General features: G+C 31.6%; 1 protein-coding gene across 3 annotated transcripts in view; it reads left to right on the top strand.

The window, feature by feature from the left end:
* The window catches only part of Skp2 (S-phase kinase-associated protein 2), a 91,740-nt gene that overhangs the window by 53,111 nt on the left and 20,468 nt on the right, over nucleotides 1–18,161 (top strand). For all 3 annotated transcript variants that reach the window (XM_085818547.1, XM_085818546.1, XM_085818548.1), the window contains exons 6-8: nucleotides 757–803; nucleotides 9,509–9,643; nucleotides 15,592–15,690. In XM_085818547.1, the coding sequence (XP_085674673.1) occupies nucleotides 757–803; nucleotides 9,509–9,643; nucleotides 15,592–15,690 (281 nt within the window). The remainder of the gene's footprint in view (nucleotides 1–756; nucleotides 804–9,508; nucleotides 9,644–15,591; nucleotides 15,691–18,161) is intronic.

Raw genomic sequence — 18,161 nt, 5'->3', positions numbered from 1 at the left:
ATCGCGAATTATTTATAAAAGCTTTTGAAATATAAAAAAAGAAGCATGTGAAAATAGCAGTGTTGCTTGACTGAAGGATTGTTCTGAGCATGGTTGCTTGAAGAACTGTTATGCACATGGGTTCCAGAGTTTAGCACATTCTGAAAATTTGGTGACTTCTACTAAAATGGTTGCAATAAAACATAATTTCTATTGTTCTTGGTTGTGAAAAAGTACTGTTTCATAAACAAAAATTAAAGCCAGTGTCGTGGGTTATAATTGAATATTTTCATTTGAGTAATTTTCAACGATTCCATTTTTAACAGGTAGTCCATCATATTATCCTCTTAATACTGTGAGTGAATTTTACTGTAATGAATGTTTTTTTTTATGGTCTCCAAGATGATGTATTTATTTTTTTGTCGGATAATTTTGATGAGTGTGCATGTATATGTAATCTATTTTTGGGGTCAGTCCTTAATAATTTTAGAATCTTTTGTTTTACATTATAAATGAATTTTAAAATTTTATGTGTGTTTTCATATCTTTGTCAGTAACTGGAGTTAACTAAAAATGTGTACTTTATTATGTATGTTAATATTATAGTTTTCTTTTTTTCTTTTTTTTTTTTTTTTTTTTCTCACTGTTTAAAAAACTGATAAAATATATCTGACACATTGCTGGCCATCAAAATTAAATAAAACTTTCATATGTATATAATATTTTTATTTGCAAATAATTGTTTTATTTTAAGATATTAATGTTTACATTTTTTAGATAAAACCTCCTGTTTTTGATGACTATTTTCAAGACACTTCAAATGAGTAAGATTCATATATTATTCTGATTAAATTTTTTTTTCCATCATCAGTGAGGTCATGTTGCACTGATTGCTTTAAACAGCACCTCTGAATATATGTTCTATGTGATTGTTATAAAATACTAAAATACAGGCATTTTGCACCAAATTCTGCAAAAGGATATTATATTAAAGAATACACTTGTGTTAAGAAAGGAGAAATAAACATTAAATATTTTTTGAAGTGAAGTGTAGGCTAAAATATAAGCAAGGAAAAAAAAAATAAATGATGCTTAAAAGAATTAAATATAGTCAGAATTGAGGAATAATAGCTAAACATTTTTGGAAGTTCTGTATGGCTTAAAATGTAACCAAGAACAAATGAGTAATATTTGGATGTGTTGAATATGCAATATAATGCAAGTGCTTGTGCTGTTTAAAAGAAAAAAATTGCTATTGTATTTTCATATATTAAAAATATTATCATTTACCCTTGCTGAAGAAAAATGAATTCTTTTTTAAGTTGAAAAACATAATTCAATTCAATAATTTAGAAATAAATCAGTGCAGATGTTAGCTCAGTGCTTACATCCAAAACCCAAAAAGTATTTATCACAGTTATATATATATATGAAATGTAATTTCATTACATTATTTGTTTTGTGCAGCCGGGGCAACAGGAATGAGACAAATTTTGGAATATAAAGTGCTAGGTTTATTTTAGCATCCATCTCACAAGCGTTCTAATCGTACCTTGAGCAGAAGCCCTACTTATACATATGTGTGCGTCACGAGGCTCATCCAATCAGCGATATTAATTGAAATCACGAGGTGACGCTATCTTCTCATCAGGAGTGTTCTTAAGGACTTTATGTAATATGACAGATTTATGACTTTGGCGATTTGGCGGGCGCCAACACGTTAATATATTTTATACTAAAGAAAGGATTTCGCCAAAATTTAGGAACAGGGATGCAATTTAGGTAGAGAATCGCCAACATATTATTAAGCAATATTATTAGAATTCAATTTAATCAATTGATTTAAAAATATCATTACAGATTATCCCCCCCCCTCCCATCTGAAAAGGCTTGCAGTCGCGGGCGTCGACCCAAGACAGTCCAGATAGTGAGAGCAGAAAATTTAGTTATTAGGAAATTAAGTGATTAGGAAAACTGATTGGATTTACCTCAAGGCACACAAAATGTTTACATAAAATATGACATAAAATATTTGAATATAATTAATACAGTATATTAAATATAATTGATTAATGAAATTATAATGTAGTAACTAAGTGCAGAACAAATAAAGCACTAATAACATATTGCTGGTTAGCTACGCGGCAATAGGAAATAGTAATATAACTGAATTTGTAAGTTTATATCTTACGGCATGCCATTCACAGTTTGTGTATGAGTCCGTACAATCATTAGAGTTGTCATTCAGGCTCATCTTCAGTCTTTTACTGATCTTTGAAAATCTCCGGATCGTTTAATTAGCGCTAGAATTATGGATTAGCATTGGCACTGAAAACATTTGAGTTTTTATGTCACGATGCTATAGCTCTTATACTCTTGTTGAAAATACACATTTTTCTAGGTTTTTAACATATTTTGTCACTCTATTTTTCTCTTATTAATGATAACAAAACAAAATTTAACTTCCAACATCCATACCAGTTTTTGTACACGATGCTGCAGAAACATAAAATGAAATTCAGAAGTTTCAACAACTGAAATTTAACTTTTTCAACTGTTGCTACAATTTATAACACAAACATAGGAAAACATGAGCTCAAGGAAATGTGAGGGTATAGTACTCTACTTGTAGTATAGCCTCAATTGAGTGTTTCCCACACGAAAAGTGCATTGAACCTGAAACTCAAGTTTGAAGGAGCCCAGTAAAAGAAAAGGGCAGACAAACTTTTCAGACACTGAGAGACCCCCCCCCCTCAGGCGTGCATAGTTATGCTATATATTAGGGGGAAAATAAGTGCAAGTTTTGCTGTCTAAAAACTGTTTACTTTCACAAAATAAAGAATAAAAGAAAAAAAAAAAAATGCATAGAATAAAAGTGTAATAAAAAAGATGTAAGTATAATAAAAATGATGTTTGCATAATGAAAAAGATGCCCCAAAATGGAGTTTTTGATCAATTTTTATACCAGTAAAGTGTAATATCAGATTTCAGTGTTATTATACCTTATAAAATTAATATACCTAGAAAACATATATTTCTTCTGAATTGTTTGGAGGCCACAATTTTGTTCTTGACTTGAGTTTCAGGAACAATATGAAGCACAAGCAGGTCACCAAAAAATAATTTTAAAAAAAGAATCATCATTGTCAGACATTAAAAAAAGGCATTTACTACAAGCTGTAAACGAAAATGGAAGACACAGAATAAAAAATATGTTTTACTCAAACAGAAACACGAGCAATAACCACGCAGTCATAACTTTCACCGTTTCAGAAACATCCCCCTCTCCAATTCCACCAACCTCTTCTCTGAAATAGTATCCTCCTTCACATACTCTGTCAAGGTCATTGTGGTGTTGCATTCCAAAGCTTTGCGTATAATTTTACTGGTAGCAGTGCAAAGCAAATGATAGTATTTCAGAAGAGCGTATGTATATATATATATATATATTTGCCCAGGGCAGTTAACGCATTGGCTAAGCAAGGCATATATATATATATATGCCCGCGGCAGTTCAGGGGTTAAGGACTGGCACATAATGCAACCATAGGAATTATTAGCATCAAATACTGAAATGTAATTGTGAGGTTTGCTTGGATCATAAGATTCTGGATTGTTAGCTATTGCATGGCACTTACCTAATAGATGTCCCTCCTTGCATTTGGGATTCAATACAATTATAATTATCCACATTATTGAACAATCTAATTCCATTTTTGTATATTTTAACCCAGCATTCCAAGTAAGATTTGCTCTCACAAAATGAATAGGATCAAAATGATCAAAATTATAGTATTTGACAGACATTTGATGAAAAGCTGAAAATAAATCAGCTAATAGAAAAGTATCAGTGTTCTGATGAAGTTTCAAATAATCTCCCTGTGTTTGGTAATGAAGTATTTTATATATGAACAGGGCATATTGATACTGTTAATCTGTTATCTCCGATTATTAGTCAGTACATTAAAAGGGGATTTTTTTGTCTGGAAAGCATGTTTCTTTTTGATCTGATTCTGAATCTAGATAGGAATATTCTGGATTCTGAATAGATAGGAATATGGCAAGATTCCTTTTCTCAACAGTAAGAATCTGTTTGTTTCATCTTTGAAAAAATTATTAAAAATTTCAAATTTGCGATTGGACCTTTTTTTAAAATTTTCAACTGAAGTATCTAATGAGGTATCTAAAAATTGATAGGAATTAAATGGTATGATGCATTTCTAAACATCTTTTGGCATGTGTTGGAAAATTAAATGCGAATCATAGTTACAGGATTTATGTATTACGACAAAAATAAAATATGTAAATTTGTAATTTAGGTTGCAAAATGGATGTGCTAATCTGCATATACAGTCAAAAGTCGTTAATTCGAACTCGTCGGGACTTCAGCGATTCCAAATTGTAGATCATCAGCTTAAATCTGGTAAGATGGCATGCAGAAATTATAAAGTTAAAAATATGAAACCGTAATTTATGAAATAAAGAACAATTATGATCTAAAGGGTATCAAAATTTTAATCATCTGAAATTTCTCTCTGTTTTTACGACTGCGATTTTGAGTGTGAATTATCATTTTGGAGGAATATTTTTGGCAATTCACTGACGTATATATGGTTATCTTTCGAATGGGTTCATGGGTTATAATTTGTTTCTATTTCTATTATAAATGATGGGATACTCTAGTTTTTAAGAAAGAAGTGAAACATAAGCATTTCGAAATTCATTTTTTCTAATAAAGAGCTCATAAACAACTTTTCGCTTTTGGGGTTGTGAATTCTTTTATTAAATGGTTCTAAATTTGACAACTTGTCAACAGTTTGGCGATTTTAAGATCAGTTTCTATAGAAAATTTTTAATTCCGAGATCTGAGAATTTTTCGGCAATTTTTTTTTTTAAAACATCATAACATTGATAAATTTCATTAAAATAATGGTAATATAATAGAACTATATTTAAAAAATAACATTAAAATAAAACATTTTTATTTTTTGCTGTCATATTATAAAGTTTCATTTTGGTAACTTATTATTACTTTTAAATCTGAAAAATAAACAAGGTACGAGGGCCATCCAGGAAGTAGATTACGTTTCCGTCTGTGTCCGTTAGGGGTGGGGCTAGCGCGGCCATCTTGGGGTCAGAGCGTTGCGCAGCTCAGTCTGCATCTAGCCGTGCTAGTGAGAGGTTCGTGCTGTGCTCCGTTCAGATACTGTGACGGTTTGAAATGTCTGCATTAATTGAAAATCCCGCGAGCTGCGAGGTGCGCTCAGTAATAAGGTTTCTGACTGCAAAAAACTGTAAACCGATAGAAATCTATCGGCAGCTTCGTGAAGTGTATGGGGACAACATTATCACTGAAGGTGGAGTGCGTCAGTGGGTCATAAGATTTCAAAATGGCCGAACCAACGTTCACGACGAAGATCGAAGTGGGAGACCCAGCATAGTGACCGCCGGACTTCTCGAAAAAGTCGATGCTAAAGTCCGTGAAAATCGAAATTTCACAATAACGGAACTTTCTTTGAGTTTTCCACAAATTTCGCGAAGTTTGTTGCACGAAATCATCAGCGAAAAGCTTGGTTACCACAAGTTTTGTGCAAGATGGATTTCAAAAATCTTGACAGAGGACCACAAAAATCAGCGAATGGCTGCAGCGTTGAACTTTTTGGACGCTTACCATAAGGATGGTGACTCTTTACTCGATCGCATCGTTACTGGTGACGAAACATGGGTGAAACATGTGAACTGTGAAACGAAATTGCAATCAATGCAGTGGGGGCACACAAGTTCTCCCCAAAAACCCAAGAAATGCATGCAAACAATGTCGGCAAGGAAGATGATGGCGACTGTTTTTTGGGACAGAAAAGGTGTAATTTTGGTGGACTTCCTGGAAAGAGGCACTACAATAAACTCTCAAAGGTATTGCCAAACTCTCCAAAAACTCAGAAGAGCAATTCAAAACAAGTGCAGAGGAATGTTGAGCTCTAAGATCTTGTTGATTCACGACAACGCCCGGCCCCACACGGCAAATGTCACTCGTAAAGTTCTTGAATCTTTTAAGTGGGAGTTGTTTCCTCATCCGACGTACAGTTCCGACCTGGCACCGAGCAACTTCCACCTATTCCCAGCAATGAAGAAGTGGCTGGCTATGAAGGCGCAGGCGGCCGAATTTTTCGACGAAGGAATTTCCAAGCTCGTACATCGCTACGATAAATGCCTTAATTTATATGGTGACTATGTAGAAAAGTAGTATTTGAGTGTGGCTTTCATCTGTATATAATAAAATTTGTTTCCTATACTTTGTTTATTTTTTTATTCCAAAACGTAATCTACTTTCTGGATAGCCCTCGTATATAGCTGTTTACGTTCCTCATATTAGAATGGCGTCGACATGGATGACGCAGTTTCGACTTTAAACATACTTAATAAATTCAGTCACTCTCGTCTATTTAAACCAAACTGAATACATTTAATAATAAAACATTCACACATAAACATTTAGTAATAATTCAGCAGTACAGATAAGCATAAAATAATAATTACAACAGTTACAGGTCAGCTATGCTTTTAGCGACCGAATTCTATGAACAGCAAATCTCAAAAGCGTGTTGCCAACGCAGGGCAATGAAAAGGTAGAAATTAATTCGATAGGCGTGGAAGTGAACAATAGCTATAAAGCATAATTTACGAAACAGCTCTTAGTAAAAGCAAAATTAGCTATGTAATTAATTAACATGTCTTCTTTTTAATTTTTTCATAGTAACCGTTTTTCCCATGTAATTGTCTCAGATTATTCAAAATTCTCAGAATATATATCAGTTCTCTCTATAAAATTAATTTTACACTTTTTCCTTCACCCCCCCTTTTTTTTTTTTCAAAATATTTCTGGCTTTTTGCTGCTACATAATTGGTTGGGATAATTTTTCTTTAGTATTTTTGACACTGCAGCATGGAAAGTTTAGAAGGATTTGAAGGCAAGATTTATAGACCCACAATTCTAGAAGATTCGAGAAATGTCTCCATGAATGAAAAATGTGTCCATGGTATCAATATATCAACATGTAATGGATACATTTTACAGAAGGTTTGCAATGAATTTCTTACGTTTTGGAGAACGTCTGGAAGAACAATGGAAACATAATATTTGAATGTTTTACTCCTGATACTAGAATCTTTTTTCTTAACATGCTTATCTTCCCTTTATTTTTTCTACTTTTTACTAGACAAAAGCATGGAAAATATCAAAAATGCTTCTAATCTTATCACTTGGGCATGCATTATAGAAAGAGATTTTTTTATTAATAAAGAAATTGAAAACTTACAATTTAAAAGATTCATCTAATGTGTCTAAATGCCTCATACACCGAGCTGGTGCTATGCATTTTCCCACCTGATGCAATCTCTGCGTATCCTAAGTTCTGCTGTCTAGTGCCTATCTAAATTCTGCTTCCAGTGCCTGCCAAATTCCAAATTTCAGATTCACCATCTGAAGATAAAATTTTTATTTATCACAAGTTTTGCATGTATCTTTAGATGTTTGTTTAAAATGTAAATTAAATTTTGTAGCGTATTATTTTTCTTTCACTGGTACTACATTTTCTTTTCCACATTGCTTGGCATATAGTTTACACATTTTCTTAATATTTAAGTACTGTCCTCTTGAATTGTGAGTTCTGGTGTAGTGACTAGTGTAGGCTGAAAATGACTATATGTTTTATAACTAGTGTGTCATCTATTTTATTGCTTGCAACACGGCCTTTGCGCTCATCAACCAAACACTCGTAAAATATTTTTTGCGAGAGAGAATATCATGTCGGTCTCTTCAAAAATAATATGTAAAGGAATGTAATCTTGGTTCTTTAGTATTAATCGTAGTGTGTCTTCTTTTTATTTCTTTAATACAATCTCGAAAGAAAATATTTTGCTCAAGTTAATAATTTGACTGCGTAAACTATAAAATGTCTTCATGGCAGCCTGTCAGTCATCCGAAATAATTTTTTGATCGCACTTCTGACGATATTTCAAATTAAATCAACAGATGTTTTTGCAGGTATTAAATTTCCCCAATTAATATGTTTGTTGCAATAATTTTATTATTGCAATCGGAAGAATGTGAAGAAAAACAAGTGAGCCAGACTTTCTGTTAAAAAATCACATCAAAGAACCATCAGATGATTCACTATTTTTCACATCCAAATTGTTATTTGTCTTAGTCATCTCTATTATAACAGTATAATATTTATTTTCATAAACAACTTCTTCTATGAAACTGAAATAATTCTTTATAATAATTCAAACACAATGCTTGATTCTACAGCAGCTAGATTGTGACCAACTAATTTATTGTACTCGTACTTAAGTTCTGATTTAATGGCACAAGAAATTTACTGTTATCATTTGGCATGTGCTACTGAATTTGAGCTGAATTATTGCAATGATTTACAATAAAGTACAGAGTTAATTGAAGTGGCTTCTGACAAACATTATTTTTTACGACATTCAGTGGCCATTGTCGTTTAATGGTGTTAATCTTCATTATTTGGAAATTTATTATAAATATAAAAAAGCTGTGACTGAACAAAGTGCTTTGGCAGTTAATTGATTTGTGCAGTGAATGGTTCAGTTATGAACTGCATTTCTGAACTCATTCCAAAAGTTAAAAAAAAAAAGTAGTAAGTTCCAGTTTGAAGATGTGGTAATTTCTTTTGTTTCATTAATATATTTAATATTACCCATTTCTGTTTCGATACATCATAGTTTTAAAATACTGTTTAAGTAACCATTGCATTTTTCTTTTTAGTATGATGGTTTTATCTCGATATTCTTAACTGAATAGCTTCAATTTTGAAATCCTCCAAAGCCACTTTCAGTTTGAATTTGTGAATCTAGACTTTTCAACTTGCTCATTTTCTCATTTGATTCTTTGTATGTATAAATCATGAATTACAATTTTACATCCTCTTGTGAAACAAATTTTTAAGTTCATTTTTATTTTATTTAACAGTTAACTGTTTTATAATTAATTTCTCTTTCAGATTTACAAGTATGATCTCCAGTTTTTCGGTCCTTTAATTACATCAGTTTATAATTGTTAAAGATGATCAGCAACATGAAGTAAATGTGCATTAATTTGTAAATCAGATTGGACTGCATAAGTGGTGTTCCCAATGCATTTGTTGACAAATACAGAAAGCCAGCTGAATCATTTAGTAATAGTTTAAATATATTCATTGAACACTATTGCCATATGTTGGCAAGCTTAGAGTATAAAAACCATCACTAACTACACCACATTAACAGCATAAACCATCACAGCTTTGTGTATTTTTAATTGACATTTTTATTGCTTTTCAATACTATTTTTGTAGAATTTGCCAATGAAGCTTTTAATTAAACTAATTATCATTCTATTTATTTCCATTATTTTGTGTGTCTAAGGAGTTGTAGATAAAATTATATAATGAAGAAATAATAAAATTAGATCTAACAGATGTTATACCAACATAAAAGGACTAATTATATTGGTATTTTATAGGTTTTGCCATTTACAGTATTTAGATTTAAGTATGGCAATGATTCCTATAAAAGAATTATCATATCTTCTTGCAGTGTGCAACAAATTAAAAAAACTTAGTTTGGAAAATTGCCCTTTGGATGAGGATTGTTGCAGGTAATTTTTTGTTGTAATTGTTATGCTCATTCTACTTTTCTGTATGTTTATGAGTAATGTGTGTACATCCGCCATATTAACTTTTGTTATCATATAGATAATGATAAAAAAAGGGCCTTAAAATTAATTCAGCCAAATCTCCTCCAGAAAGAGGTTAGCTGAATCTTTCATATTTTAGTATTTGATTTTAATTTATCATCTAACCTTTAATTATACTTACATTTTGGTCTCTTAATGATTGCTTTAAAAAATTATTACTTTTTACTTTATATTGGTGTTTTTATTGTGTGTGTTTTGTCATTTATTTGCTTAAACTTTTACACTTTTATGTTTAATTATGTAGTCTTATAATTTTTAATTGTATAACTTTATGTAACAAAAAGGTGTTACTGATTTGACCATCTTATTTGGGAGTATTTATTTTATATAAGTATTGCTTTATAACCTAGAGTCATTATAATATTCAAAGCTTCTATATTGATCCATATGTCGAATGGATTTATGAAAAGCAAACAAGCCTACATTTCAAAACAGAACAGAATTCACCTTCAAATTTGTTCTAATTTTATCAAAAAATGCTCTTTGTTGTGATATGAATATAAACGATATGACTTGACTACAATATGCTGGCATAGACTTTTCTTCTTTAAATTAAGTAATTGTATAGAGCAGAACATTTTGTTCACTGAAGCTAGACCAACATCAAATTGTCTTTTGAAATGCATTGAGCCTTCTTTATTTAAAATAAGGGCCAGTTTAAAGTTACAATTTGCATGATTTTAAAGTAATTAGATCAATCATACATATTAACTGGGTTCAAACTGACATATTATAAAATCATCAACTAGAGTGTTTCTGCAAGTTTGAATATGTAGAAATTATTTTACTCGCAAGAAAGAATTGTACAGAGTGATATGAGACTTTTCAGGAATATTCAGTTTAAAAGAATTGTTAACTGTTTGGCTTGTAAGAAATAAATATGAGTTTGTCAAATCAGGTTTTAGGTAATAAATCTAATTTTCTAATAATGTTCATTTGCCTTTGTATGCTCTTGATGAGGTCTAAACTGAAGTTATTGTACAATTTCAATTTAAAGTTTCACTGAAGATAAAAAAGTTGAAACCTAATTATTAGTTAATGGGGGGGAGGAGTATAATTCTTCTTTGAAATGAAATGATTGCAGAATTATTCATTCAAAAAGACAACATATAGATTATATTATGAAAATTGGAAGACAATTAAATTTTCTTGATTTCCCTTCTTTGAGGAGTTCTGTTTTTGAGCTATAAATTGCATTTTAAAATTATGGAATCTGTCTTAGAATTAAATTTACCAGTTTTATTTTTTTTATAGTACAGGCCAAGATATTTCAGGGCACATTTTAATAGTGTTTCTTGATGCGTGTCTCTCTCCTCTTCCCCCCTTTTTTTTTAAGTTTTAAAGCCATGACATCTGAGGACTTTGGCTAAGTTTTTGATGCCATCTTTGATAGACATTAAGCAACTGTTTAAGTTGTTTGATGCCCATATTGTAAAATATAGTGTCCCAGATTATGAATTACCATATCACTGCTGTTTTGACATCCATATCACTATTTTTTTTTTTTAAATACCAGGCACTAGTTGTTTTAGGCTTTCACCACTGCTAAGGCCAGAAGTGTTGATCATTTTATTATGGAGTCACTGTTACCTCTTCTGAAAGGGCACACAATTTAAATCCATGTCTTCCCCTGGATTTGAACCTGGGCCCTTAGGTATGGCAGTCAGAGTCACTTACCTATTTGAGCAACTCACTCTGAAATATGCAGTCAACGAAGATGTTCCTTCAGATGTAAGAAGTGAAAATGTGTTCAGAAGCTCAGATGTGAAAATTCCTTGTCAGCTTTGGGCTAATTGACTGTCTAAAGGTTTCTATTGAAAATGATGGATTATCTGCCATGTAAACCTAGTCTGCCATTAAGTCATCTTTTCCAATTTATTAATCCATCTTTTTTTTTCTTCATCAATTCCCAGTCTACCATTAAGTCATCTTTTCGTATCTATTAGAGAATTTCCCATTCTCTTCAATTTAAAAAAGATGAAGCTGTGCAATAGAGCTGACATGATTCTACAAGTAAATATTCAGGAACTATATTTTATGAGACAATACTTGAGAAAACATTTCCATACTTAAATAACTACCTCAATCCTCATGATTGCCATATGGGGGGGGAAAAAAACCTATGTGCGCAATAAGAACTTATTCCATTGCATCCAAATAATTTGTGCTTTTGAAATAATAAATCATGGGATTAGAATTAAGGAATTTGGGGATCAGAGAACTTTAAATATTTTTGTAACTTGTTTTTGTGAATTCATATCAGCGCTACATCTATAGGGCCATCTTAAATAGGATTTTTCTATATTCCCATTTCTATGGAAGAGTGAAAAATCTAACTGTTCTTATGTTTAAAATTAGGAAACGTTTGTTTTGTCTCTTCTGCATTACAACTTGAATTGTTTAGCAATCCACATTTTTCTAAAATGTTTGATAAATTTAATCTTTTGTTTAAGTGGTGAGCATTACATATTCGCTTCAATCTAAATATTAAGCTAATGATCATATGAGCTTCTGAGTCTTCTGTGTCACTGAAAAGATTTGATTTTGATGTCTGTTAGCATTAAGCATAATCATTTCATTATGATCTGTATTACCGCAAGGCATGTATGAATAAGATGTTGACGACTTTTTCCACATTTTTGGTAGATTATTTTTGGGTATTAAAAGCCCTTTTTGTAATTCCTGATATTTTTCTTTATACTTAACAGTATGAAGAAATGTATGTTTGATTGTTAAAAATGTTTTTTCCCCCCATCTCTCTCTCCCTTAATTACTTGTGCATTATTATGATCCTGGTTATTTGAACAGTTCCAAGAGACCTGTTGTTAATGCATTGCACCAAATCAACTGTTCTCAAATGGGCAGCAGACATGGTACTTACATCATGCTCATTATGAGAAGAGCTTTGAGTAATGTTGACATTTTGTATAGTCCATTAACAAGAAGAGCTTTGGTGCTGTTTAAATAAGGGAAGTTGCAGTACAAAAAACCTATTGCTTGAAAAAATTATGCTCAGCTGCAGAGATAGTTGCTGAGGGGATATTAATGGAAGTAATCAAGATAGCTAAAAGGATTTATGTATGTCAAATTATATATATATTTCCTTGAATATATGTTACTGAATTCTAGTTGTGATTACAAATTATATAAATATCAGTGTAATTATTAATGTTTTATAAATAGGATTGCTAATGCAGTGATTGTTGTGTGACATGTTTTTTTTATATATTATAGCTTAAAATTTTAATATTTCTATTAGGAGAGGATTTACAATGCATATCCCTTTAAAACTCTGTTTAGAACTTTTCGTTTGTTGTTAATTTTATACCTTCTTTTTACACCTTTCTTTTAATATAGAAGAATTAATATTCAATAATTAATACAGAAAAATGTGATATATGCAGTACAAAGACTGAGTTTCAGACTTGCCAGGATTTCATCAATTCCCTATTACAGAATTTTTTTATTTTAGATCATCAGTTTATAGCTAGGAAGCTAATAAGTAGATATAATAAAATTAAAACTACGAAATGGCTGTTTATGAAATAATGATGTATTTAAAATCTTAAGAGAATCAAAATTTACCAAAAAAAGATGAACATTTACTCCCAAGAGAATCAAAATTTACCAAAAAAGATGAACATTTACTCCCCCCCTTTAATTAAACTTTTTTTTTCCCCCGCAACAAATATTCTTGTCTACTTTCAAAGTTTTACTGTTCAAGTCCTGAAATTTGAGCTGAGAATCCTGACTGAAGTGTAAATCAAAACTTTTTCATTCTCAAAAACCTCTTCTTCACTATCAGTAACAATATTTTCTGGATTTAAAACCGTACAACATATTTTGCATTAGTTAGTTGACTGCTGGTTTGGGTATTGCCATCACAATAGTAAACTTCTATTATATTATATTGATTTATTATCATTTTCCCACACTTTTTTACAAATTCCATTAACTGAAAAATGTCATCTTCTATAGTATTCAAAATCTACATCAAGATAACGTTATTCTTTTGCCTAATTTTGAACCTGCACTTTCTTAAGCACCAAGGCTAGTATAGAAGGCAAGGATAAAATATTCTTTCACTTTGCAGTTCCTGATACAGCTTCAGGATCAAAAACTCTTTTCGACATAAATATTCACATTCAAACTAAATTAATTTTGATACGATAGCTGTAATAATAATAGCTGCAAAAAATACAAATTAGTAAACTAAAGAGTGCATTTTGCTATGTTAACTGAAGTTTTTTGGAATGTAATTCTTTTCTTTTATCTGCGCTCTCCTACTTTGCCAACAAAAGAAAACCTGTATGAGCAACACTCCATTTCAAACAATTATGCTTTGGCACTTCCCATATTGTTTAGGTCAAACAGAAAAATATTCTCCTGCCCTCTTCATAACCACTCAAGTGCCAGATGTGTGATCGCAACTAGTATCAAACGTATTGTATTTCCTTAGGAAACAAAGACAAACTACAAAGCTACTAAACAAGTGGCATCATATTATGAATTTCCATGTGTTGAACGTAAATGAATAATTATTTTAATATTGGATTTTATTTACAAAGTCGAACACACTCATGTATTTTATTTAATTTTGTGCTGCTCTTACTAAATAATAATCCAAGGCTTCTGGTTGCTTCATGAGATCATGTGTCCAATGCTCTCTCAAGAAGTATTCCAAACCTGGATACCCACTTGCCTTTCCAGCTGATCTTACTCCTGGATTTTACGATGCAGTGATTTTTTTTAGATGAAATAGCCTCCATTTTTCTTTTTCAGAGTCTCTTAGGGCACTACCTAAAAAAACTTCAACCTGTCAGAGTTTTCTTGGGATCAGTTGAGACAAATGGAAAGAGCTACTAAGAATTGGCATTTAAATGCTGGTTTTAATATAAATATCCAAGTATCTGTCAGTCAATTGTATTATCATTGACCCTTTTGGGACAGGGGCCTCAGTCTCTTGGGATGGGCAGTTTGTGCAGCTAAGCCTAATTTAGGAGGGATTCACATAAATTAAATTTGTGGTCCAATTGCTCCAATTTTTGGCATTTTATGAGTGGAACACTCAAACAGTTGTCAGAAGTAATTTGGAAACTTTATCATTATATTATTCTTGCCATTTGAAGTATAAAAAATATTTCCTTAAACAATACACAAAATATTCGCCTCAACACCAGCAAATTCTTAGAGGAATTAGTAAAACCTCTGAACAATAGAGCATATATCCCCTATCGCCAAAAAGAGAGTGTTCAGAAGCATCAGGTATATCCTTGTTGTTTACATCAGCTGATACAATTAATAGACAGCTCTGTTTATTTATGTTACTCATTCTATGATTTTTGTTTTGATTCCAAAACAAAATACCAAAAATAAAAGATACTGCAATGGAATAAAGGTCAGCATTCTCCATTCTTGATAAATCCCACCATTAGAGACACATGGCTACATCTAGAAGCAAAAAGTATTAATTAAAGATTCTATCTAAAAGTTCATATGTTGTACACCCATCCTGACAATGCATTTAATTGCCAATTCATATATGATACACCTGGCTCTGTGATATAGTTAGGGGCTGATGTGTATATGAGAAAAAAATACATCTCCCGAAAAGGTTAAAATGACATACAGGAATCTCAGCTAGTTGGAAGAAAAATCACTTTTACCACACACTTCCTTTTTTTATTATTATATTATCATTTTGTAGAGTTTATATAATAAAAGTTACTGGTGGTCTGAATTTCGGGCTTTGTACTGTAATTAATTGTCTTACACATTTTACTGTTAATCATTAGTTTAAAACTATATTTTTTTAAGATTACGGTGATAAATTTCTCAATTTATTTCAGTTACATAGCACAGAATAATGACCTTAAAGTTTTAAACATGGCAATGTGTAGTGGTCTCACTCCAGAAGGGCTTTATGAAATAAGCATATCTTGTGTGAAGTAAGTTTAAATTGAAATTCGTTATATGTTATGGAGTTATTAGCAATTAATTATATCATGATCTGTGAAGTAGTAAAATATTTTGAAAAACTGCCTGTTAGTTTATAAGATATTTCTCTTGCATTCGTAGCATGCCTTCGTGGTGTAGTGGTCAGCAAACTCGATGTGTATTTGAGAGGTCCTGTAGTTTGAGTTCCAGCTAGGGCATTGCTCATTTTTTACATCTTCTGCTTCCAGACTATCCTAATATGTCTACAGTAGCACCCAAACTAAAATAGGTGGTGGATGATGATTCTCTGCCACCAGGATTTGGCAATTGGGGTCCCCTAATCCCCAGTCGCCCATTAAAAATGAAAAGTATATGAGGTATTTCTCCCGCCTTCTTAGCATGCCTTCGTGGCATAGTGGTCAGCACATTTGGCACATATTCGAGAGGTTCAAGGTTCAAGTCCCGGTGAGGGCATTGCTCATTTTTCAAGTCTTCTGCTTCCAAACTATCCTAATGTCACCACAGGTTAAATGGTTTTTGTATTCTTATTTTTTATTTTTGTATAACAGATACTTGCTCAAAGGCACTCATTGAGCTTAGCAGAATTTATCAGTCATTTAGCCATCTCATCACCAAGAATGTTGTGGACCGATGCAGTATCCTGTAGGGAGGACTTACATGTTAACCAAGCCTTTGGTGGGAGTTGAACTCAACCCTTGATTTTGGGCTAGTAGTTATCTTCTACTAACCACTGTACTGTTTCCTGCAGCTTTTATAAAATACATCTTACTCTCCAAATTTTTAAAATGCATTTCCATTATTTAGTGAGTTTTATATATTCTGTATTTTTCTTAAAATTAATAACATAAGCTGAGGTATTGTTAATATGCTAACACTACTCTAAACATATGCTGCTGACTATTCAAAATGTAGAAAGCATCTAATTAGCCTTGAAATTTACCTTTATCTAAACTTTGCTAGGATAAGCAAATGATTAGCATTGTGACACATTAACAAATTATGTGTGCCAGTGATTCTAACTAGGAGCACTTTGAAAAGAAAGAACAGTACGTTGTTTTATGTACTTGAATCATTTCTTTTCCCAACTTTTCTTTGTGTTGGAAGCTTTAGTATGCCCCATTGAAAGAAGAGCAGCCATTCAAACAAGCTTCTGATTTAATAGAGGAAGAACTGTGGTTAAGAAAATTGCAGATTGCCTGCAAAATAAAATAAAATAAAAAAATAAGGTTAGTTTCAGTGAGACTGTTTTTTATCATTATACTTCTGGTAGGAAGGAATCTTCCATTAATGAGCAGTTAAGAAAACCTGGGAAATCCACCCAATGACAATTTTCTAAGACAATGTAGTTCCCAATGGGAACTTTTCTAGTTGAGTTAAATGCCAGACTTTCTGCATTGAAAAACATATCCAAACCTGGAAGATAGCTAATAATTATTGGACTTCAGCAACAACATTTGAAATGAAATAATAGTGAAATTATCCTTATTACAAAGGGTGACAGCATACCAGATGTTAAGTCACAAGTTTATTTATTTATTATTTTAAGTAATGAATTTGAAGCTACCACTGCAAAAGACTTTGTTAAATTGCTTCTTTATATATTTTATCCAATCTTAGAACACATTTTGCAGGTTGTTATGAACAGTCACATGGCAATAAAAGCATTATGAAAGAGTAAAATGACTGCAGATAAGCTTGCATTTCTTAAAAATCGAGAATTTGGTGCAATTTTAGAGGTGACAATTCTCTCATTTTGGGGTGGGGTAGGGTCTCCCATTTTCAATTATACTTTCGCCAGCCCGATTTACAACATACTTCTCCTGATTTTTTTTATTACTCCTAAGACTTCTGTTTTTAAGTTGCTTGGTATTTTTTATTATTTAAAAGTCATTTTTATTACTGAGGAAATTTTTCTGATTTATTTGAAAAACATTCAAATATTAGTGTTTGATAAGTTGGTACTTCTGGAATCTGGTTGCTTTATGAAATGGTGTGCTTAAATCTTCAGTGATTACACTGAATTTCTTTCTCATACAAATATTAGTTCGTTTGTTTTCTGCATCTATGAAATGCTGGCCAAATCTAATCAGTTAAGTATACTTGATATCGACATCATCCACAAAATCAGATGGAATGTGAGACTGAAAATATTAAAACAGTTAGTTGCAAACGTAAGATCATTATACATTCCTTAGATGAGATGGAAAAAAATGGAGCTTCATTTGTTTTATTAGCCACCTAATGAATAAATATAAAAATAATAAAAGATACACTACTTTTAAATTTTATTTGCATTTTGAGATCTGATGTAATACTTTTAAGTCAATCAAGCTAATAAAACTGGAAGGTACGCAGTTAGATTTTACAATGAAATTTTAAAATTCCACACTAGCCGTTACTAAATAGTTCCATATCAGTGATTTTAAAAAGCTAAAAAAGAAGCAGGAGAAATAGTTACATT

This window comes from Stegodyphus dumicola, chromosome 6 (genome assembly GCF_044657685.1).
Source record: "Stegodyphus dumicola isolate Sdum_Otavi_A_Nest chromosome 6, ASM4465768v1".
NCBI lineage: Eukaryota > Metazoa > Arthropoda > Arachnida > Araneae > Eresidae > Stegodyphus > Stegodyphus dumicola.
The sequence above is the reverse complement of the archived record's forward strand: the minus strand, read 5'-3'. Positions and strand labels throughout refer to the sequence as shown.